Source organism: Trypanosoma cruzi, genomic scaffold (genome assembly GCF_000209065.1).
Source record: "Trypanosoma cruzi strain CL Brener 1047053517179 genomic scaffold, whole genome shotgun sequence".
Classification (NCBI taxonomy): domain Eukaryota; phylum Euglenozoa; class Kinetoplastea; order Trypanosomatida; family Trypanosomatidae; genus Trypanosoma; species Trypanosoma cruzi.
In genome coordinates this window covers 9,315-33,045 of record NW_001849351.1, presented here as the reverse complement: position 1 = coordinate 33,045, position 23,731 = coordinate 9,315, and the positions used below count along the sequence as shown (strand labels likewise).

General features: G+C 53.6%; 3 protein-coding genes and 2 pseudogenes across 3 annotated transcripts, besides 6 other annotated features; all 5 read left to right on the top strand.

Annotated features, from left to right (window-relative positions):
* Positions 1-2,334: part of a mobile genetic element that runs on past the window's edge.
* Positions 1-23,731: part of a sequence feature (areas not merged during assembly with more than two copies in the genome that could not be assigned to a particular haplotype) that runs on past the window's edge.
* Positions 2,076-2,334: a mobile genetic element.
* Positions 3,723-4,748, top strand: Tc00.1047053511861.60 (annotated as a pseudogene).
* Positions 4,764-4,828: a sequence feature (AT_rich).
* Positions 7,534-10,695, top strand: Tc00.1047053511861.50 (trans-sialidase, putative; the record flags this gene model as incomplete). Its single annotated transcript, XM_810656.1, has 1 exon — positions 7,534-10,695. One exon carries the CDS (start codon positions 7,534-7,536, stop codon positions 10,693-10,695), a length of 3,162 nt encoding a protein of 1,053 aa, XP_815749.1.
* Positions 11,606-11,679: a microsatellite.
* Positions 11,710-11,740: a sequence feature (AT_rich).
* Positions 13,007-14,599, top strand: Tc00.1047053511861.20 (trans-sialidase, putative; the record flags this gene model as incomplete). The annotated part of the gene is made up of 1 exon (XM_810655.1): positions 13,007-14,599. One exon carries the CDS (start codon positions 13,007-13,009, stop codon positions 14,597-14,599), a length of 1,593 nt encoding a protein of 530 aa, XP_815748.1.
* Positions 16,786-18,660, top strand: Tc00.1047053511861.14 (annotated as a pseudogene).
* Tc00.1047053511861.7 (elongation factor 1-gamma (EF-1-gamma), putative) lies at positions 23,245-23,538 on the top strand (the record flags this gene model as incomplete). The annotated part of the gene is made up of 1 exon (XM_810661.1): positions 23,245-23,538. The coding sequence occupies one exon, from the start codon at positions 23,245-23,247 to the stop codon at positions 23,536-23,538; it is 294 nt and encodes a 97-aa protein (XP_815754.1).

Sequence of the window (23,731 nt, the reverse complement as noted above, 5' to 3'; positions counted from 1 at the left end):
TTGAGATTGCGGTCTTAACACCCAACAATTTCACAGTGGAGGCGGACGGAACCTTAATTTTGGATCGGACCGTGGCACCAAAGACGGCGAGGGCGGATCCCCACCGCGCCTTGCGGTTCGTGAGGATACGAGGGCAGGACGCCTTCGACACTATAAAGCTATGCAGGACACTTCAAGAAAACGAAAAGCTCACGAATATTACGACCGCCCACGTGGAACGAGCTTTGGCTCCTTGGAATGCCACGGCGCATTCCATAAAACGGGGAGCGTTGAGACACGCTGCTCAAATCGTGGAGGCGTACAATTTGGATCCACACGTGATCTCGCGGTTGGCGAAGGACGTCGACCCGTTCGGCCTTCCCAAGAATACTGTTCGATATTTGGGGAGGTACACCACAGTGCTGACCCAGGTGTCGTCGCTGGTCGCATTGATGTGAAGGGAGAAACTGCGGAAGGGCAAGAACCCTGGCTGAAAGCGGAGGAGCGTTTTTCCATGATTTTTATCACAATCATGCTGCTACAATAACGAGACGCGCGACAAGGACGCGTCTGGCCACTCCACAAGATGAACACGCTATCCAGCTACGGCAAGTCAACGTGCCCGTATTGAATCTAGAGTGGATTAAAAGTCGGTTGAGCCCGGCCACCTTGGAGAGTCTCATACAAGTTTGGGGACGCGTCGGGCGGTCCCCTCTCCCTCCGTCTTCCTCCGGTAAAGCGAGCGAAGACTCACGGAGGATTCCAACCGCTGACGCGAGATTGTTACAAAAAGCAGGAATAATCGAGGACGCTTCGTCCACAATAACAGGCGGGTGGATAATACCCTTCTCAGTGGTGGAGGAGAAAACCACCGGTTTACGACGACGATGGATTGCGTGGCCACGCGACAAGAACAGAGACGACCCTTATGAGGCTAATGTTCCTCTTTTACACATTTCCCATTATTTGCCACCTGTGATGGCTGAGGCCGCTTCCTGCCTGGATTTAAAGGCATCCTTTTTTTTGAGTTTCTTTACCGCGGGAGAATCGGCATCTCTTTCGATGCCGCGTGGAGGACGGCACGCTGGTGGAGCTCACACGGCTCCCAATGGGATACAAGGCCGGCCCAGAAATTCTCCGGATTATTATTACTTCAGCAATTGCGGTGGTGACGACGGTGGCTCACCGCCTCTGGGCCGCACCTCCATCGGTGCGTGCCGACGTATGGATCGATAATATACGCATTGCAGGGTCGAAAAGCGACGCGACATTGTGGGAAGTCCAAGCGCTTTGTAACGCGGACAGTTGTCACGCATCCATGGGGGAGGATCGCGAATCGGGTGCTGCGCAGTACACCTTTCTGGGGGTGCAGTTTGATCACACTCACCGGGCTGTATCCCTGAGTGACAAGTTTGTCCGGTCTGTATGCGCCATGCCGGCGCTTAATTCTTTAACCATCGCGGAAATGGAGGTTACGGCGTCACGCTTTTTATATTTGGCGGCCATTTTAGGCACGCGTTTATGTGACTACTACTTTTTCATCAAGGCAGTGCGACGACGATTGTCCGCACTTAACCGGGGGATGGAGCGGCGAACCTTCCACCGGCAGCGGTCGGTTTGGGCGAGAGATTGCAACACATCATCGAGAATAATCGTAGGCGAATGTTCAAGCCCACAGAAAAGGCATCGGCCACCATCATCACGGACGCATCGCTCCATGGATGGGGAGCCGTTTTCATTCCAGACTCCGGAGACGTTAAAATTGCCGGAGGAAAATGGTGGAGGAGTCCTTTTCTATCATGCAGGCCGAGGCGCGCGCGGCACGCTTGGCCCTATCGGCCTTTTCCGCCGTCTTGCCACGCACCATGGACGTTTGGGAGGACAATACTTCGCTGCGAGGAGCGGCGAGTAAAGGCAGCTTAAAATCGCACGCGTTGACGTGGGAGCTGCGACGGATATATGAGTTTTTGGACTCTCGCGGAATACAGGCAACTTTTGTCTACGTGCGGTCTGCGGAAAACCCCACAGACGGCATATCACGCGGTCGTGTTTTTGCACTTCAGGACTTGGCGAAGGGGTGGAACTTGCGAAGGGGAGCGGCGGTGTCTTTTGGCTGCAGGACCCCAAAGTCTGCCACCTCGTAAGTAATAAATAAATAAATATTCCATCGGAATGGAGTGAGCAGGGCCACGATTGAGGCTAACGTATGGTATAATATACATACACTTACTAGCTGTTAAACTTTGGGAATGTGGTGAATCCACTCTTATTCCATTTATTCCTTTCTTATTCCCATCTGGTTTGGTTTCTATTATTGATAAACTCATGATCCGGCCAGATGCCCAGAAGATTATTCTAATTTATTTATCGATCTATCCCTCTCTATGTGTGCTTCTATATTTCCTCTGAAAGGATTCTTTTCTATGGAAATGCCCTTGCGAGCGCTTGCCAGTTTTTTTTTTTCATTGATTACTTCTTTACATTTTGTTTTATTATTGTTTTTCATGTCTAACTCTGTCGCCGGGTTTTATTACAGGAAAAGAAAAAGGCTCAAACGGATGGAGACCCCTATGGTGGCGCTGCTTTTTGTTGTTTGCGCCCAATAGGCCAATAAAGAAAGAAGATTTGGCCATTACGCCAGGGTGGTGATTGAGGTACTGCCTCTTGCGGTTGTTTTTTGCGGTGGTGATGGGGGAGGTGATTGGGGAAACACTGGGCAAGAAATGTGACTTGAAATCCTGAACTGCGTTTTCAGAATGTCTGGATGGTTGTCGCCCTGAGATATAACAATTTCCTGTAATTAAGAATAGTCATTTTATATTTTTGTGCCTGCGACGTCTTTACGCTGAACTGAAGTCTCTTTTATTATTCGCGGGAGTCGATAGGACAGTTTAAAACATGTTTTGTTGTTTTTGGGCATGTAGGATGGCTGGTGACTCTGCTTTTTTTTGGGGGGGGAGTTTACATGAGAGGAGTGGGGACTGAGCGGTGTGGGATGTGTGGTGGGTGCCGCAGGCTTGTTGGCCCGCGATTTGGGTGCCCTCCAAAATTCATTTCATTTTGACTCAACGAACACTTTTATTCTTTATGGAATCATGTGGTGTTACAAATGGCACCCTGGACTGTTGTGTTTCGTCATCCTTTTTTTTTTTTTACGGGATGTATGAGAGCTTTGCATGCTGCGGCGGGAACTGCATTTGTTACTGTGCCATTGGTCTCTTTTTTCCTTTTGTTTTCATTCTTAGCCATTTTTACTTTTGTTGCTTATTTTATTTCTGGTCATGTTGGGACTCCTGCGTGCTCCGTGCCTCCACTTCACTCACCAAATGGAGGTGCATGACCATTGCGCTGGAAGGAGTCTTTTTTTTTTTTTTTTTTACATCCACACAGAACCATCATTGAGCGCATTTTTCTTTTATACTTCTTTTGCTTTCTTTCAGGAGATGCTCCCTTGGCTTTGCCTCCAACGGGATATGCGCAGAGTTACACGCGCTTTAAAAACCAAAGCCACGAGCTTTTTTTGAAAGGGTGGTTTATCTCTTTTCCAACATTAAATTTGTTGTCCATGTTGATGTTTTTGGTGGCGGGAGGGTGGAGCCCCTACTTGGCGACGATCCCACGTATGGTTTGGTGCTGATCCGACCAGGGCGGACTATATCCACTGCGTCGGGGAAAGGCTTCTGGTGGATCCAACGACACGGCGGCTGGGGGGAAATAATAACGGGACGGACGTTATCCCGTTGATGGTGGCCCCGCTGATGCTCGATCTGATGGACTTTCGGAGGATGATGTGCAACATCAGTGTGCCCATCCGGCTGTTGTTTTTGGTGCAGAACGGGCGGGAGGCGATGCTGTCGTTGTGCCTGCAGGAACTCGAGAGGGTCCATGGGTGGTCCGGACGCCTGGTTGTGAGTCGTCACCCGGAAAACATCGGGTACAGCGCTGCCGCGAACATCGGGTCACGGCTTGCACTCTCGCTGCCGCGCGAGGAGGTGCCTTTTGTTTTTGTGACAAACAGCGACGTAAAGTTTTCACCCGATCTTCTTCCCATCCTTCTGCGCGATGTGCATGAAATGACGAGGCATGATGCCGCTCGCATGGATGAGTTGGCGGCGGAAGCGGCGAATGGGCCGAGCGAGTCCAGTCCTGTTTTGCGACGGGGCTTGAGGGTGCTGCGCTCCACGGTGGACGATGGCCGATTGTCGACGTCTGCGCTGCTGCCTGACCGCATCCGTTATGCTTCCGTGAGGGAGCGTGAAAAAGCGTTTTCGAAGCATTACGGGCACTTCTGCGCGTAGTACAAAAGCAGTTGTTTTGTGTCTGTTTTGTGGGCACGCCTGGCGATCAGCACGGTGGGACATTTTGACGAGAACTTCTACCCAGCTTACGTGGAGGATGTCGACTACGGCCCGCATCTCCGTTTGCTTGGATTTCAGGAGCGAAATGTCTTGTGCGGCAAATTTGTGCATCGCGGCAGCTCGAGTATTCGTTTCTCTAATGAAATGGAGCTGCCGGACGCTCTCTGGTACCGTCGCGTCAGGTCTTTGAGTGCGAACCAAACATATGCCATGATGAAATGGAACCGTCCAAGGGCGTGCAGTGGCGGGTACAAGAAGCCATATAACGGCATGGTCCCCCTAGAGGTTTGGGTGAAGGATGAGGCACGCATACAACGCATTCGGGCCCACTGGCATGATGAGGAGCAAGGGGTTCTAAAGGTTGAGTGCGACAGGACACTTTTGCACCCTTTCACGACGAAAGGAAGATGAACTGGCGCCAGTCGCAATTTTTTTGTTTTTATTATTTTATTTTATTTTTTACTTTAATTATTGAAAGTTTTTTATATTTACACAAATGATATTTAAGCGAGTACGCCATGGGTTTTAAAGAGCGCAAACATATATTTGGCCTGACAGGGGGAGGGCGCAGCGTCCAAACGCGGCCGTGTTGCCGAAGGTAGGAGAGGGCGGCAGAAAGTAAGAAAGATGAAGATGATGAATGAGGGAGAAATAAAAGGGGAGGGAAGCAGGAAACAAGCCAAAAATATTGTGGGCACAACGCTGTTTCTCACCGTGGGCGATCGACACCCTCATTGGCTACTAATTTACCCACTGAAGGTGACACCCGTTTGCGCTGGATATGCTGCGTGCATATCTGTCGGGCTCTTTTTTTTGTTCTTTTGGTTTGTTTGTCTCCCGCACATTTATTTCTCCGTGCCGCCTGACTCACTCGTTTATTATTCCCCTCCCTGTTTTTTTTTTGTGCGTGCACCGAGAGAAGGGCTGAGGGACATGAAGTACGCTCCCCTTCTGTGACACGCCACCAAAAACAGGAGGAGAAAAAATAAAAGTGAAGCGGGGAGGGGAACCATCGCCACGCGTCCTTTTCTCCGTGAAGGCTGCTCGCCATGCCACTGAGGCGCGCCGTGTGCTTCACGAGGCCCGCTGGACTCGATTGGGGAGCCGTGAGTGACGGTGCGTGTTAGTGTGGCGGATGCGTCTCCCAGGCGTTCCCAGAGGACCCTCTGGCCATTGGGACTGCGCGGAATGCGGGATTCCGCGGGGCTTTTTGCCCGTTTTGTTTTTATTCCTCCATCCGCCCATCCCAAACCTCAACACGGCGGCTGAGCCAACGACTGCGACGGGATCCGTTGCGTATTTCTGAATCCTTTTTGCGTTGCAGCGGCAGGCCTGGTGTGTCCTGCTCGGCAGACACGGTGGACGGAAGTGGGCTGCCCTATCGGGAAAACGATGTTCACGGCGGAGCGTGTTGCGTACGTCGCAATTTGGCGTGTTTGTGGCGATCCTTGCGGATGGTTTGACGGCGCCTGTTTTACTTGCAGGGAGAGAAGCGATGCTCCACGGTGATGCACACGTTGCGTGTGGAGGTTTCTCTTGCTGTTGGTTTGTGAACGTTTTTTCTTTCGCTTTTGCCGGAACACCACAGAGGGCGGTGTCTGCGGACAGCAGAGCATTGCGAGGAGGGGCACCACACGATTTTTGGCGCGATGAGGCGGCTTCTGTGACTTTACGGTGTTTATTTTAGGCTTGAGAGAATATCTTTTGTTGGAATGTATTGTGGGAGACCATCCGCGTGCTTGTTTTTCTTGATTAATCCCTTGGCACTTGGTGTCTGCCGTGAAACAGATGTTGATGGCCGTTTTATGGCGGCGAGATGCATTTTTATTTCTTTAATTGGCGAGTGGGTGAATTGTGTTGCGTTCTGCCATGCGGCTTGTTGCTGAGGGCGAGTGGCCACAGGGAGACGTTGTGGGCGCCTCCGACGCGAGGTGCGATTGGGCAGTCACCTCCTCCGCTCGCCGGTACACGCTGTTGAGGCGGCGTGGTGGTAATGAATCGGCTTCCCAGAAAAGCAACGAGAGGACGTTTGCTCTTCCTGCTGCGGTGTACGAGTGAACCTCCAATCCGTGGGCGGGGTCGCTCTGTGTGCCGTATTTCTTTGAATTTCCATGAGTTTTTTACATCGCCATCCACACGCACATGCACGCAATCTCCCTGTTTGCCCTCCTGTGGGCGGGAGACCGGGATGCAAGGGAAAAATGTGGCCCGTGCCAGCACGTGGTAAAGTCTTTCTTGGGAGGAATTGCGACTGTGATGTACGTCCTGGCAGGCAGGAATGGGATGAGAGGAGAGCGGAGGGGCGAGTAACAACGATCGTGTGCGGGGCAATGCGCAGTGAGTAGGGCGGAGTGGTATTTATGTTGTGTTTTAAATGCATTTTTGTCTTTTTCTTTTGTGGCAATGGAAAGAAACTTTGGGTGGTGTGTTGTGGATTATTTGCAAATGATTCATCGCGGCAAGGTCATTCTCGGAGAAAATGGATGACATCTACGTGCGGCTTGTTTTGTGAGCGCGAGATGGTCGGGTAGTGCTCAACGCCCCGAGAGGCCCGGAGCAAAGAGGCCTGCACTGCTGCAAGCAGAGGGATGCACGCTCCTGTTGGTGGCGTTGCTGTGGAGCCCTGAATGGCCTGCAGGGAATTTGTTTCCGCCGCCTCATTATTTTATTGATTGGTGCTTGCCGCGGCCTTTTGAGGCGGGACGTGGGATGGACCGAGAGAGCGAGTGTCGTGTGACTGTGCTGTGAATTGGTGCCGCCCACGTTTGTGCAGGTAATTCCTTTTTTGTCCGCGTCGTTGCCGCGGCGGTGCACCGGGAGCGTGTGACGGATCACCGTATCACTTGCGGACTGTTTTGGCAGGACTTTGAATGGTGTCGCCGGATGATGAAATTCCGCGTGCATGTCTCTCTCTCTTTCTCTGCGTGTGTTCCGCCGTGACTTGCTGTGTTGTTGCTGTTGCTGTTTTCTGTGGGCGATGGCTCTCCGTGCTGTCCCTTCCGGATTGTTTCTTGTGCTGCCTTCTGTGTAGGAGTTCTGCTCTGCTCTCACTGACGTGTCTGGTGTGTACTGCTGTTGCTTCTGTACTCTTCTCCACCTCTTGAAAGACACGCTAGGAAAGCAAGCAACCAAACGCTAAACGCTACTGTGAAATTCGAAGGCTCTGAAAGGACCAACAGCACACACACATATTTATATGCTCTCACGTGCTGCTGCTGTGAAGGCACCCCGCACAGACTACCGTCGCCGCGTGACCGGATCCAGCGGAAGGAGGAGGGAAGGAAGAGAGAGTGAGCCGCAGAGGCCCAACATGTCCCGGCGCGTGTTTAATTTCGGGGTGCTGCTCCTCCTTTTCGTGTTGATGTGCTGTGACGTTGGAGCTGCATACGCTGGGGAGGGTAATTTAAGGGATACAGTTGATGCTTTACTGGGGATTAAGTGGGATAAGCTTGACAATTGGGAGGAGGTTAACGGAGACGGCAGGGAAATCACCTCGCTCCGCGTTCCTGGCCTCGTTAAAGTGGGTGATGATGTATTTGCCGTTGCTGAAGCGCAGTGCGGGGAAAGGAATGGAGCCGGCATCTGTGCTGGGATTGTGTCAAAGCACCTGGATATAAAGGGTGACCCAATGGATATTTCTATGTTGGATATAAGTTTGTCTTGCATGCAACTTGTGGGCACTGCCGATAATAATTTTGGTACAACAGAAGTGTTGCGACCAACGACACTTGTGCTTGGGGACAGTGTTTACATGCTCCTGGGAAACTACAGCCGTACAAAGCCGCCGGTTGAAGGTACGAATGAGCGGGGCCTTTTACTCGTGAAGGGAACTGTCTCTGGTGAGGGTGGGAAGAAGAAAATCAGATGGAATGATACCCATTTGGTGAAGCCTCAAGGGAGAGGAAAATCTGGTTCCTTGACCGGGTTAATTGGCGGCGGAGGATCGGGTGTTGTGATGCGTGACGGCACGCTTGTGTTTCCCATGCAGGCCAAGGACAGTAATGGAACGAGCGTTTTACTCTCTATGCGTTTTGACCCGTCAGACAAAAAATGGTGGCTTCCGCAAATAACGCCTGGTAAGGGCTGCAGGGATCCAACCCTGGTGAAGTGGGAGGAAGACGAATACGGCGAAAGACTCTTCATGATGGCCCATTGTGATGGAGGCTACTATGACGTTCACAAGTCCATTTTGGATGGAGGCAATTGGAATGGTCACGTAAAACCAATTACCCGCGTGTGGGGCAACTCACACAATCGATCAGGGCACGGTGTCCAGAGTGGGTTCACCACCGCAATCATTGAGGAAAAGAAGGTGATGCTCATCACTGCGCCGGTGTATGCGAAGGACAATGAAAAAGGTCGGCTCCATCTTTGGGTGACGGACAAGGCACGTGTGTATGATGTTGGGCCGGTATCTCGTAAAGAAGATGACGCCGCCGCCAGCTCGCTGTTGATAAAAGATAATAATAGTGAGTTGATTTCACTGTACGAGAACAAGAAGAGCGACGGAGCATACAATCTTGTCGCCGTGAGCCTGACCGAGAAACTGGAGCGGATAAAGGAAGTGGTGAAGACATGGAAGGATTTGGACAGCGCCTTGAAAACATGCCGTTCCGGTTCAAGTGGCACCGTTGACGCGCGCAAAAAGCGTATGTGCAAAGGTCGTGTTCCCACTGATGGGCTTGTTGGCTTCTTGTCTGGTAACTTCTCTGATAACACATGGAAGGACGAGTACCTCGGCGTGAATGCAACAGTGACGAATGGGGAGAAAAGGGTTCTCAATGGATGGACGTTCAAAGGGTCCGGAGCAGGTGCGGTGTGGCCTGTTGGCGACATGGGGCAGACTGTGCCGTACTACTTTGCGAACAACAAGTTCACTCTTGTGGCGACGGTGTCCATCCACGAGGTGCCGCAAAGTGACAGAAGCCCCGTTCCTTTGATTGGCGTGAGGATGAATGACACCAAAGGCACGGTCCTTTTTGGTCTGTCGTACACCCATGACAAGACGTGGCTGGCCATAGCGGAGGATGCTGGTGATCCGGAGGATGCTGGTGATCTGGAGGATTTTGATGAAGCGGAGGATTTTGATATTGTTAAATGGGAAACAAACAAGACGTATCAGGTGGTACTGAAAATGAATTATGATAAATGGACTGTAGTTGTGGATAAGGATGAAATCCACAATATGAGATATGATGAAAACCTGTTCAACTCACGCAGGATCTCACACTTCTACATCGGTGGGGACAGTAAGTACCAAAGTGCAACGGGCGGTCATGTGACGGTGACTAACGTCATGCTGTACAACGAGGAACTGTTCGGAAACGATCTGCGCAAACTCCATGCCAGCAAAGTCACTATTCCATCACTGGGTGCTGAGGAACAGTCCACAGAACAGGTGTCCAGCACAGACGACTCGGTTGCTTCCGAGTCATGGAGTGAAGAAAGCGTCAGCTATGAGGAATTCACTGAGGATGATACTGATGAAGAAGAGGAAGAAAGCGCCGATGTTGTGGTGCCTGCACCGTCCTCTTCCAAGGTTGACGCGGGATCATCTGTTCCTGAATCCGCCACTGCAGCAGAGAGCGCAGGGGCTTCTCATCAAGAGGACAATACCCAGCTTTCCGAAGGCGAAACGTTTCAGCAATCCACGCCGAATGAAGACAATGGATCGATGCAACGGGATTCGGGGGTGCAGACACAAGACCCACAGCCAGAGGAATTAACGGAGGTCGCTGATGTTAAAGGACCCTCTGAAAGTAATGATACACCACAGCCAGAGGAGGAGGAAGAAGCAAATGACATGAGTGACGGAACAACGTCTCCACTGACTGCGTCGTTGAGTATGGAAACGGTCACTGCACCAGCTGACGGCGAGCACCAATTGCAACAAAAAGTTGAGCTTTCCAATGAAAACAACGACGTGCGGTCCACTGGAACCGGAAATACCGGCGCGGAGCAAAGCCTCAGCCTCGAGGCGGGGGACGGAAATTCCGAGAGAACAATGGGCTCAGACAGCAGCCTCACTCCTTCAGAGAGTGACGCCGAAACAACATCCGCGGGGAACACTGACGACGTCTTTCGGACTAAAGGAGCCGAAGTTTCTTCTGAAAACGGCAATGAGGTGCCACAGACAGTCGAAACCGCACCGGGCAACACAAACACCACGCCTGGGGAAACCGCGATCCCGTCGGAGTCCAACGCAACAACACCCTCGGACACTGAAATTTTGCTTGAGAACGGGCATTACAGCGAGTTGGCGGGCATGTATCTAATTGCTGAGAGCACAGTGCATGTGTGTGTGTCTCGGGTGTTGTTGCTGCTTCTGGGGCTGTGGGGCACCGCGGCTCTCTGCTGAATGAATTGGGGAGAGCAAATTTGCGAAATTCTGTGGAGCAACAGCTGAGCGGCACCCCAGCATTACTCAATGAGTTTTTTAAATTCCACTTTCTTTTTCTTTTTTTTTCTTTAATCATTTCCCTCATCTTGCTTGTTGCTTTAGGACAATCACTATGGACGTTTTTTTCTTTTCTACTCTTTTAAATTGTTTGTTGCTGCACTCTTCCTGCGAGGGGTGCCGTGTGTTTGCCGCCCAACTGCTCCACTCGCACACCCACCGACACGCTCACGACGACGGCCCTGTGCGCCTCGCCTGCTGCACGCATGAGGAGGGGCCGCGACGAACGGCGCGCTGAGGGAGCCGTGACGTGTGGGCGTGCGACGAGGGCCTGTGGGGCGGCGCACACATTTCTCTCCCTCTTGTTTTGTTTTCTTTGCGGCCAGGGCTGGCAGACACCCGCAGCGCCACACGCACAGCCACACCCTGCCGCCGTGTTTTTCTTTAAGGATTTTTTTTTCTTTGCGTGTTTATTTCATGCGGTGGCGCACCCTTCGGTGTCGGCCTCGTGAGCATTTCTCTCCCCTCCGATGATTTCTTTTTCTTTTGCTGCGCTCACTCTCCCGATGGAGTGACGCGACTGCCGTCATGTCTGCGTGCTTCTCTCAGTCCCCACACACACGAGTGACTGTGCTCTGCGGGCCGCACTCACGCGCCGATGGGAGGGCCGAGGGGAGCAGCAACACGCAGACGACCCCGTGAAATATAAACGATGTGCGGACACGTGGAGGGTCAGACGGTTGAAGCACACGCAACCATCTTTTTAATTTTCTTTTGCGGGCAAAATATATGCAAACAATTTCTGGAGCAACATGGTGGTTTTTTTTTTCTTTTTTATTATTTTTGTGTGTAGCCGTAATAGAGGACGAAATTTTTTCATTTTTTTCTTTTTTTTTTTTTCATTTTTTTCTTTTTTTTTTCCATTTTTTTTTTTTTTCTTCTTTTCAAAGTGTGAGGGGTGGAAGGGTGAAGATGAATTTTTTTTTATTTTTAATAAATTTTTTATGAATTGCCGCTGCTTTGTCTGCAGTGCAATATCATGAGCTTGAGCAGCCTTTTTCTCTTTATTTCTGCCATACACCTCTGCAGTGCTGTTTTTGTTTGTGTGTTCCTTCACATGCTCTGCCCCTGTTTTTACTTCTTTGCCTCGTGTGTCTGCAGGCACACACAACCACATGCACGCACAAGATGCACATGGCAGTGGATTTGGATGCTTCTTTTGTAGCGGTTGCTGGCGGTTGCGTGTGGCTGCTGCTTCCTCCGTGGGCATGAAGGGAAGGAGGAGAGAGGGAGCGCGCACCGCGAGTCACTCTTCCTGCGGGTGTGATGCACGCGGTGGGCTGCGACTGCTGTGGAGTGCCGCATCCTTTCGGTGTGAGTGGAATGGCTGGAAATTTTGTGCCGCGTCATGGATGGATGAGGATCGCCTCCGCGTGTGTCTCTTTGGGTGATTGCTTGCTCGGTGTGCGTAGTGTGTTGGCAGCGGGCTGTGGCCGTGTTCCGTTGGCCGTGGGATTGAACTGGAGGCGGTGGCGGTGTGTGCGTTTGCTGTGTGGAGGGCCGAATCCTCTTACCCGCGGACTGACAGCACTGCGATGGTGCCTGTGTGTGTGTGAGGGCTGGTGCGGGCGATGCTCCTCTGTGCTGTTCCTTCCGGATTGTCTTGTGTCCCGCCCTCTGCGTGGGTGCTCTGGTCTGGTCTCCACGAACGTGTCTGATGTATTGCCGCTGCTGCTGTCCCCTCCACCTCTTGAAAGCACACGCTAGGAAGGTAAGACATCAAGTGCGAATCGCTACTGTGAGATTCGAGGGCTCTGAAGGACCAACAGCACACACACATATTTGTACGCTCCCACGTGCTGCTGCAGTGATGGCACCCCGCACACACAACCGTCGCCGCGTGACCGGATCCAGCGGAAGGGGGAGGAAAGGAAGAGAGAGTGGGAAGCAGAGGCCCAACATGTCCCGGCATGTGTTTAATTCCGCCGTGCTTCTCCTTCTTTTCGTGATGGTTTGCTGCGCCACCTGTGGAGCTGCAGCCGCTGTGGAGGACAGCGATTCAGTGGCGGATCCAAATTTTGCATGGAGGGGCGTCACTGATGACAAGGAAACTGTGGACTCGTTGGGCGTTCCCAGCATCCTGAAAGTGGGGACCGACGTGTTTGCGGTCGCCTAGGCGCAGTGCAAGGAAAGAGGTGAAGCATCTAATATCTTTACTGGCATTGCGTCCCAACTTCTCACGGAAACAAGGGATAGCGCACCGGTGGAAGTAATGAATGAGGCCAAAAAGTATACACAAGTACTGGAGGAAGGCACGTCCCCACACAGTAAGAAAGTAGATGTGAGCCGACCAAGAACAGTTGTGAATGGAAGCGATATTTACATGCTTGCTGGAAAATACAGCCGGACAGCTGCTACTAATCCGCAGGAGAGGGGTGCAGGTGACTGGGTACTTTTGCTGGTGGAGGGGGAAGTCAGTTCTGAAGAAAGTGGCAGTAATAAAAAAATCCGGTGGAATAAGAACCAGCGACTGGCCGGCACTTTCCCTGAGGCCGAACGGGATTCCTTGATGCAGCTGGTTGCAGGCGGTGGATCGGGCGTTCAGACGGATGACGGAACGCTTGTGCTGCCAGTGGAAGGCACGACGAAGAAGGGTGAATCAGAAAAGGGTGGAAAGACCGTCTCACTGTTCATATACTCCTTGGATGATTCTGGTTGGACGCTGTCGAAGGGGATGTCTGACGGTGGCTGCGGTGTTCCCTCCGTCGTGGGGTGGGAGAAGGACAAACTCATGATGATGACTGCGTGTGCTGATGGCCGCCGCAGGGTGTACGAGTCCGGTGACAGGGGAGATTCGTGGACGGAGGCACTCGGGACACTCTCGCGCGTGTGGGGCAACAAATACGAGGAACAGACGAAAAGTGTTGCGAGCGGGTGCACTACAGCGACTTTTGAAAATGGAGATGCCAACAAAAAAGTGATGCTCGTTACTCTGCCGGTGCATTCTAAGGAGAAAGGCGGCGAAAAGAAGGAGAAGAGTGGACTCCATCTTTGGCTGACGGACAATACGCGCATTGTTGATATTGGGCCGGTGTCCGAGAAGGACGAAGACGAAGTTGCCGCCAGCTCCCTGCCGTACAAAAGTGCTGGAGGTGAAGATAATAATAATGAGGATAGGTTGATTGCACTGCGCGAGAAGAAGGGCCTTGACGAAACACCACACAGCCTTTTGTCTGTGCGTTTGACTGAGCAGCTGGAGCGGGTGAAGGAGGTGCCTGCGACCTGGAAGAAGGTGGACGAACATGTCTCCCAGCTGTGCCCCACTTCAAGTGCTGCGAAGAGTGCCTTAACTGACAATGCCTGCAGCGCTGTTAAGATTGCGGATGGGCTGGTTGGCATTTTGTCCGGCAGCTTCTCTAATGACACATGGAGGGACGAGTACCTCGGCGTGAACGCCACGGTGATGAAAGGGACGAAAGGAGTGGCAACAGGGTATGCCGAAGGTGCGACGTTTCAGGGAGCGCGTGCGGAGTGGCCCGTTGGCAGGCAGGGGGAGAAACAGCCGTACCACTTTGCGAACCACAAGTTCACTCTTGTGGCGACGGTGTCCACTGACAAGGCACCGAAGGAGGAAGATAACTCCACTCCTTTTTTGGGTGTGCGTCTGGGCACTGAAGGAGGATCCAAACTTATGGAGTTGTCGTACAACAGCGAAAAGAAGTGGAAATTGTTTTGCGCTACCGAAACGAACAGGGAGCACAGCAGCACTTGGGAGCCGGAGGCAGCACACCAGGTGGCCATTGTGCTACAGAACGGCAACCAGGGCTCCGTGTACGTTGACGGTCAGCGTGTGGGTGGGGAATGAACCGTGTGCATTTGGAAATGCGGAACCGAAAGGCATCTCACACTTCTACATCGGAGGCAGCACAGGCAGCGCAGGGAGTCAAGGTGAAGTGTCTGTGACCGTGACAAACGTCCTGCTGTACAGCCGTCCGTTGGATGATGCAGAGATCGGCGTCCTCAACGCAAACAAAATTTCTATTCCAAAGCTGACAGATCTAAAAACAGTGGCGGAAGGAGCACCGGGTGAAGGTACCGCTCGTGACGGTGGGGCACATGGTGATGGCGGCGCTGTGCGTGAGAGCGGACTGCTGCCATTGCTGCTTCTACTGTTGGGACTGTGGGGTTTGCGGCTCTTTGAGGAGTGACTGGCTGCCGCGTGGGACACATGCGACCTCCCCTGCACCGACACACACACCTGGCAGTGAATTTCTGTTCTCAACTTTTATTCACTTTTCCCCCTGTTTGCGTTGTCGTGTGTTTTTAAGTTTTTTATTTCTATTTTTTATTTTACCCTCATCCCTCTTTTTTGCTTTTGGGGCAGTCACTATGGACGTTTTTTTCTTATTTTCAGATTTGTGGAACAGTAATGGACGATTTCTTTTATAATTATTTCGTGTGATGGGGTTTATATAGGACGACGAGGAACGTCTTTTTAAAAATGCATCTTGTGTGAATTGCCGCTGCTTGGGCTGCGGTGCAGTCATGAGTTTGGACGGTCTTCTTCCTGTTGTTTCCGCCATGCGTCTCTGCTGCACATTGTTGTGCGTCTCTCCACATACTCTGCTCCTCTTTTCTACTTCTTTGCCTTGTGTTTCAGCAGGCACACACAACCACACACAGGATGCACATTGCAGTGGATATGAATGCTCCTTTTGCAGTGCATGCTGGCAGTTGCGTGTGGCGACCGTTGTCTTCTTCCGTGGCCATGAGGAGAAGGGAGGAGAGGGAGCGCGCAGCCCGAGTCTATTTTCCTGCAGGTGTGGTACACCGCGTGTGACTGCGTTGAGTTGGGCTCCGTGTCCCATTGAGGGCGGGATGGCAGGAAATTTTGTTGCCGCGTGATGGATGGATGAGGGTTTGCTTGCGCGTGTGCGTAGTGTGGTGGCCGCGGTGTTTTTTGCCATTTCCCTGGGGCTGTAGCGATGAGCTTGGGGAGATGGTGGTGGATGTCTTCTCCTCCTGCATGGTGGGTGGCTGCTGGCGTTGTGTGCCTTCCTTGCGTGGATGCCGTCTCGTGGTGTGTGAACTGTGCGGCTGGGCCTGCTGCCCTCTCCTCATGCTGTCTGCTCTCACTCGCTGTATCCACTGCACTCCGTCACTCTCCCTCCCGTTCCATTCCTTTTTCTTCTGTCTCACGGATCTGCTCACTGACACCAGCGACTCCACTACGGGTGATGGTGATGATGACTGCGATGATGACGATTGTGGCGGTGCGGCACCGTGTCTGTCCTTTCGCTCTTGTGCTTCTACTGCTGCAGTTCCGTGTGTGTGACGGCGACTGGGAGCCCGAGTCTCTTTTCCTGCGGGTGTGATGCGCGCGGTGGATGTGTCGTGTGCTCCGAGTGACGGCAGCCTGAGCTATCGCGTGTGCGTGGGTGTGTGGGCGTGGAAAAAGCGTTCTGCTGCGAGTGCTGAGACTCAGCGTGAGAATTATACGTTCAGTGGCTTTGATTTGCGCATGCATGGCAGGAATGGTGAGCTGGGTGCTGTGTACCGTGTGGCCAGTGCGGTGCACACATGTAGCAACTGTGCTGCCAGCTGTGCAGTGAAAGAGGAAGGGGCCACCGTTGCCTTCACGATGAATGTGACGACAAATAAATACGCCGGCCTTTATGAATTGTGGCGGGGTCAATTTTCTCCCGATGGAACCATCCATCCGCCTGCACGGAGCAGCGATGCTGACCGGACGGGCATCCGTCACACACCGCCACCCCGTGAAGGGAAGAATGACACAAAATCCTGTGGGACAACTGCGCCGCAAGTGAATGCTGAGCCGTCACGTCAGTACGAGGATTGGCGACAGTCTGCTGCGGCTGACGGACCCAACACCGTCGACCAGAGTCCCGCATCCAGCACGGCGACCAACACGTCCGAGACGAGGCCTGAGTTTGCCTTTGTTTGAAACAGAATAATGGCTCGGACACCACCCGAAAGAAGGCCACGCCTGTCACCGAGCCAAAGGGGGATCCCATTGATGATGGGATGAGTGGTTCAATAAATGTTGAGTTACTGCACGGAGTCGATCTATTTGTGCTGCAGACGACGCTGGTGCAGCCGAAGGATGGGATTGTTCCAGTTACGACGAGGGATTCGTTTGCCTCACCCTCTCCTGCCAGTGCTGGTGGAGTAATTGCTGCTTTCGTCGAGGGTCACATGGATGCCGAATATCAAGGTGGTCAATTAAGTAAGCTCTTTTCTTCTGATGTGGTTGCGGGGTGCATTGACTCTGCGTGGAATTGGTCCACTGTTGTTGGTGAGGTAAAAAAGGATGCATGGAGGGCACACACTGTGCCTGGAGCAGCGGATGGAGAGGAGAGTTTGGGTGTAGTGCTCCGCCCCACAACAATCACGAAGGGCCACGGAGTGTTTCATCCTGCGGGAGGCTCTGATGTGTCCTACGAAGGTATGTGTTGGAGAGAGGGCGGCTTGGAGCCGAAACTGGTTGTGGGTGATGTCACGAACCCCACGGGTGGCAGGCAGAGTGGATCAAATGGGGCGACCCCAAACCACTCCCGAAACGGATCTCTTCTGCTTCCCACAAGGGGAAATGGACGGAGTTCATTGCTTCTGGTGGCGCAGGTGTTGTGATGGAGGATGGCACGCTTGTGTTTCCTCTGATGGCGGTGAATGAGGCAGAAGACGTTTGCTCCATGATCATTTACTCGACGGACAGCGGCAGTGCCTGGGCGCTCTCTGAGGACATTTCCTCTGCGGAATGCCTTAACCCCCGCGTCACCGGATGGGAGGGATCACTTCTCATGATTGTTGACTGCGAGAATGGCCAGAGGGTGTACGAGTCGCGTGACATGGGAACAGCGTGGACGGAGGCACTCGGGGCAATCTCAGCCGTGTGGGTCAATGCACGATCAGGAGTCTCCCAGAAGGAAAGCCTGCGTGTGGATGCCCTCATCGCCGCGACCATTGAGGAAAGGAAGATCATGCCGTACAGTCAGAGGGCACGCCTCGGGGGAGAAAAGGGCCACTGCGCTCTGCCTTTGGGTCATGGACAACAACCGCACATTTTCCGTTGGACCGGTTGCCGTGGACAATGCTGCGGGTTGGATGCTCGCCAGGACCCTGCTGCACTCGGATGGCAGTTTGCATCTTTTACGACGGAGGGGCAACGGTGAGGGCCGCGTCATCTCACTTTCCCGCCCGACGGTGGAACTGAGTGCAATCAAGTCCGTCCTCAGTACTTGGGCGCAAAAGGACATTTTCTTCTCTAGATTGTCAATACCCGCGGCGGGTCTGGTGGCAGTTTTTTTCGATGCGGCTATCGGTGACACGTGGAACGACGAGTACCTTTGCCTGCATGCAACGGTGAAGGAATGCAGCGAAGGACAACGATGGGTTACAATTGACGGGACTTGAGTCCAGGGCAATATGGCCTGTGAACACTCGGGGTGATGAAGTGCGTCATGTATTCTTGAGCCACGACTCCACACTTGTGGCGTCGGTGACCATCGAAGGGGCTCCGAGTGGGAACACTCCTCCACTGACTGCGGTGCTGGCGCACACTGCGTCCAATCATACCGTGGGACTGTCGTGCAGCCATAATAATAAGTGGGAGACAATGTTCAAAGGCAAGACAACAACACGGAACAGCACTTGGGAGCCGAGGAAAGAACACCAAGTGACACTCATGCTGCAAGGCAACAAGGCTTCTGTGCACACTGATGGTCGGTCGCTGGGGGAGGAAGAGGTGCCGTTAGCAGGCGAGAGGCCACCCGAGGTACTGAGGTTTTTCTTTGGGGCGTGCGGTGGGCACGAATCTCGTTTGACGGTGACGAACGTCTTTCTGTGCAGCCGCCCACTGAACTCCACTGCGATGCGTGCACTCAGGGAAAGGGTCCCCGCTCCGACGAGAGAAGCGGCTCCGACACCGCCCGAGAAGATTCGAGTAGTCGACAGCGTCAGGGAGCACGTTGCTGGGAATATTACGGAAGAGAAATGAATGGGCACAACGCCCCTGGGCACGAATCCCCACTACAAATAGTCACCTTGCAGGGTGTGGAGCGGCGTGAGTCCCGACGACCGCCTCGCCTCTCCCAACGACGTGAAATTGACACCGCGTGATTTAGGCGGCAACAACACCGTGCGTGCGTGCGTGTCTTGTGCGTTGCTGCCTCTAATGGGATTGTGTTTGGGTGGTGACAGCCTTCTGAGCCACAGAGTGTGGATCCGCGGCTCCTCACCTAGAATACATGCCGAATTGCCCGCCTTTTTTTTACTTCTATTTCTTCAATTTCTTTACTTTTAAATGTCTTTTTTCACTGTAGTTCAGCTGGAGCAGTAAGTACTGTTGTTTTTCCTTTACGTAATGTATGTTTGCTGCAAACTGTAATGAGCGAAGTGTTTTTCCTACTGTTTTTCTTCTTTTTTGTTGCCCGCACGCGGTGCCGGCCCTGCGGCTGTGCGTCCCACGGACTGCACGAAAGGGGGATTGGAGGAACAGGCGGGATGCCGCACGAAATGTGAGGGATGTTGTGTGGGCTGCTGGAATAATACGATCTTTTTTATTATTACGTTTTTCGTTTGTGCAGGTAATATGTGCAAGCACCCAATCGTCTTTAGCTGCATGGCACATGAAAGTCCTGCCGAATCATTTTTCTTTTTTTTTTCCATGAGTCCTGCAGGGGACCCACATTTTGTTTGTTTGTTTGTTTCATTTTTTTCATTTTTCGGTAATTCCCTGCGGATATGTTTTTGTCTCCGCCGTTTTGACTGTTACTTTGTTTCTTCTTGTTTCGTTGGGTGTGTCCCTCTGCTGATTGTGCTTCTGACATTTTCCATTTCTTCTGCCTTCTTTCCTGCTAGAGGCGTCGATGGTCCGCGACGACGATTGTTTGTGTTCCCCATTGCGATGGCACGAGGGCGACTGGGCGCCGGCCTGCTGAGTGCACTCGGAGAAGAGCTGATGGTGTGCGCCGTGCTCCATTTGTGAGTGTGGGGCGCCACCCGCCAAGGCCTGCTGTGAGCCGCAGTGCTATTCCGTCGAGGAAGAGAAGTAAAGGACAGTGCCGTGGACGTGGATGCGCCCCGCTCCTCTCGTTGCGGCCGTGGGTGTGCCCTGCGCATTGCTTTTTCTCCCTCCCTCCTGTGTGACCATCCCTTCCTTTTCCCCATTGGTCTTTTTCTTTTTTGGTAGGTGGCGTGGAGTTTCTTACTGTGGCAAACCGCATTTTCCAGTCGCGATAGTGTAACGCCGGCGCGGTTCCCTTTTGACGCCGCCCCCGCGGACGGACCAACCATGACGGAGGAAGCGCTGGCGCAGCAGGTGCTGCAGGAGTTCATGGCAACGCGTCACGCCGGGTCGTCGGTGGAGCTGCTCTGCTCCGTGTTCTTTGCGCGCCCGCAGTAGACGATTGCGGAGCGCTACCCACTCGCGTGTAATCGTCTTTTATTGGCGTGGCTTTGGCGCGGCAAGTGGCATTGCTTTGCGGATGAAAATGTGGGGCTGCGCTGCTTCCTCCACACGCTAAGGGACTGCGCTGAGACTAGAGATCTGGAGGTTCACGTCGCGTTCAGCGAGTTGCGGTGCTGTGTGAAGGACGAGGATGCCCGCGCGGTGCGGCAGGCTGACGGCAGCGTTGGCGCGCTACTGCGGGAGCATCTTCTCCAGGAGGGTGCCTTGCATCGCTGGTGTGACGAGGCGGCGAGGGCGGCACAGGCGGACGGTGGCGCGGGGGGTGCTGATGGAGCCTTATGGCGAGTGACGCGCTTGCGCGGCACACGAGTGCACAGGCGGCTCCGCCGTCACGTTGTCCATTGCCTTCAATCGTGGGTGCCGGCGAATTCCGGCAGGCGATCCGCGAAGGATTTCTTCATGGCGGCTATGGGGTAAGAAGCGAGGGAAGGAGAGAGGGGAGCCACGCGTTGGGGAAAGAGGGGACGGGCTGCTGCGGCCGCACCTCGTTGTCGTCACTTCAGTTTGTTGTCGTGACAGTGCTGTCATATTTTGTTTTTTCTTCACAGACGTTTGGGATTGTGCGTTCTTTTTGATTGCTCGAAGGAGAGGGTGCGTGCGTGCTGTGCATTTGCGAGAGTCTTGTGGGAGGACTGTGATTCGCGGCGGTGTGGCGGATGTGGCGGTGTGTGCGGGAGTGGCTCCGCCGCGAAGGGCAGGAAGCGAGGTGCCCCAGTTTGTTCTGGGAACTGCGGCGCATGGACTCACCGTTGTGCTCGTGGGGCCCTTGCGCGTCACTCACATGTGTGCGCTGGCGCGACAGTGCCGGTGAGGGAAGCCTGAGGAGCTGCGTGCTCACTCCGCGATGGACGTGGGCTGCGGGGCGTCTGGCGGATGCGGCTGAGCGGGGCATCCGATGTCATTTGCCTGGCCGACAACGAAATGTGACTCCGCTTATGGGAAAATGCAGGGATTTTGATTTGTCCCTTGCATTGCTTTCTTTTTCCCGTGAGACACACCGCATACCGAACGCCCACCCACCGTCATTCCTGCTTGCATATCTCCTGCGGGCTCGGCAACTCATTGTGGGTGCGTGCCCTCCATGAGGAATGCGCTCCCCTTCCCGGTTCCCGGAACTGTAGCCACATCCACCGGAGCCTGGGGGCTACACTTTTCTACTCCTTCCCCTTTTGGGTGCGTGTGGGGTGCTGGGTGCTGCTTCACAGCCGTGTGTGTGTGTGTCTCCCTGTAGTGCGGCACATGTATTCCTCTCTCCCTCTTGTTGTTGTTGTTGTCCTTGCCTCACTGTGTAGATTTTCTCACAAAGTCGAGCGACTCTACGACGAATGATGATGATGGTAACTGTGCGGCGCCGCGTGGTGTGTGATCAGCTGGTCCTTGTGCTCTTGTGCTGCTGCTGCTGCTTGTCCGTCTGCGGGACTCCTGTGCCGAAAAAAACCCTTATGATTGTGGATGTTTCTTGTTCGAGGACTGACGGTAAGTTGATTTGACGTCTTCCCAACGAGACGGGTTGGAGAGAGTGTGCTAATAAGCCTGCAGAAGGTGGAGGAGGAGAGGATGAGTGTGCACTGGTGTGCATTGCCGCTGGGTACGTCTACAAAGATGCGGGAAATCCCAGCCTGTGCGCCCCTGACGGTGGACCGAGTGGTGCTCGGACCGGGATAGGGATTTTTTTGAGCGAGAATGTAAAAAACTGCAGTTCGGCGGCTGCACCGACAGCGGCGGTTGTTGGCCAGGCACAGAGCGGCGTCGGCAGTCCGCCGGGGGGGGCAGCTGAGGCGCCGCAGAAGTCGCCTGAGCACACAAACGAAGGCGGCTCTTATCCAAGTCTAAGCGAACACGTGGCATCGGCACCCGAAGCTTCCAGTCAGACGCCCTCTTCTCCATCTGGAGGCACCGCCACTGGGGTGCGGGATCCCGGCGGTGCGGACAGCAGCGACGCCGCCACTGTGTGGGTGCGCACGTCTCTGCTGCTCGTCACCGCCCTTATCTGCGCTGCTGTGCGGTGATTGGGATTAGTCGTGCATTTCCTTGCGGGGACGGCTCGTACTTTATATGTGTTTCCTTTCTTTTTTCTTTTTTTTTGCTTTTGCTTTTGACCACACGCGGTGCCGGCCCTGCGGCTGTGCGTCCCACGGACTGCACGAAAGGGGGATTGGAGGAACAGGCGGGATGCCGCATGAAATGTGAGGGATGTTGTGTGGGCTGGTGGAATAATGCGATCTTTTTTATTATTACGTTTTTCGTTTGTGCAGGTAATATGTGCAAGCACCCAATCGTCTTTAGCTGCATGGCACATGAAAGTCCTGCCGAATCATTTTTTTTTTCCATGAGTCCTGCAGGGGTCCCACACTTTGTTTTTTTGTTTGTTTCATTCTTTTTCATTTTTGGTAATTCCCTGCGGATATGTTTTTGTCTCCGCCGTTTTGACTGTTACTTTGTTTCTTCTTGTTTCGTTGGGTGTGTCCCTCTGCTGATTGTGCTTCTGACATTTTCCATTTCTTCTGCCTTCTTTCCTCCTAGAGGCGTCGACGGTCCGCGACGACGATTGTTTGTGTTCCCCATTGCGATGGCACGAGGGCGACTGGGCGACGGCCTGCTGAGCGCACTCGGAGGGGAGCGGATGGTGTGCGCCGTGCCTCACTGTGAGTGTGGGTGCCAATCCGTCGGGGAAGAGAGAAGTAAAGGACAGCGCCGTGGATTTGTGTCCGTCCCGTCCCTCTCGCTGCCGCAGTGTTTGTGCTGTGAGCATGGCTCCATCTCGCGGTGCGGTGTGGATGGCGTTGCTTTTGCGTGCGCCTTCGTGCATGCGCTGTGCGGCGGGCCTCTCTCCCCATGACACCGTCCTTTTGTGTGTGTGGGACAGCGAAGGGAGCGGAGATGTGTGAGGAAGTGTGGCCGTTGTTTCCGCACACTGAGGTCCTCCACACAAGTGGCACCTTTCGGCAGCCTTTCACAGCACCAGGCTATGGATTGAGAAGATGTGGAAGGCCTGCTCCAAGCACAATTAGGACGACAAGATGCAGTGCATGACGGCCAACCTGATCGGCATGTGTTTGCAGCGCATGGAGCACGTGCGCCAGTACTTGTTGGGCGTTGCGCTCATGATTGTGGAGGAGAGGCGGCACGACGTTGTTGCGCTGTGTGTGTTTTGCGCGGCCGTGGCTTGCCGGCGATTGTGTGGGACGTGGAGTACACGGAGCTGTTTGACTGGGGAGGAGGTGGCGGACGTTGCGGCGCAGCGGGAGTGCATGACGAACCCGAGGCCTGTGCTGGGAGGGGCACGTGTTGAAGTGAGCGTGGCGTGCCTGTGAGGGCCTGAGAAGAGGGAACAACAGTAACAGTGCCAGTGGGAGCGTGAGGAACGGTGCACGGCGAGGAGCGCTCTTCTTTTATTTTGATTGTTGTTGAACCGTGCCCACCCAATTGTTGTGGCTGTGTGACTCTCGTCGCTGGATGGGACGGTGCGTGGCTCTGTGACTTGTCTCTCCTCTTTGCTTTGACTCT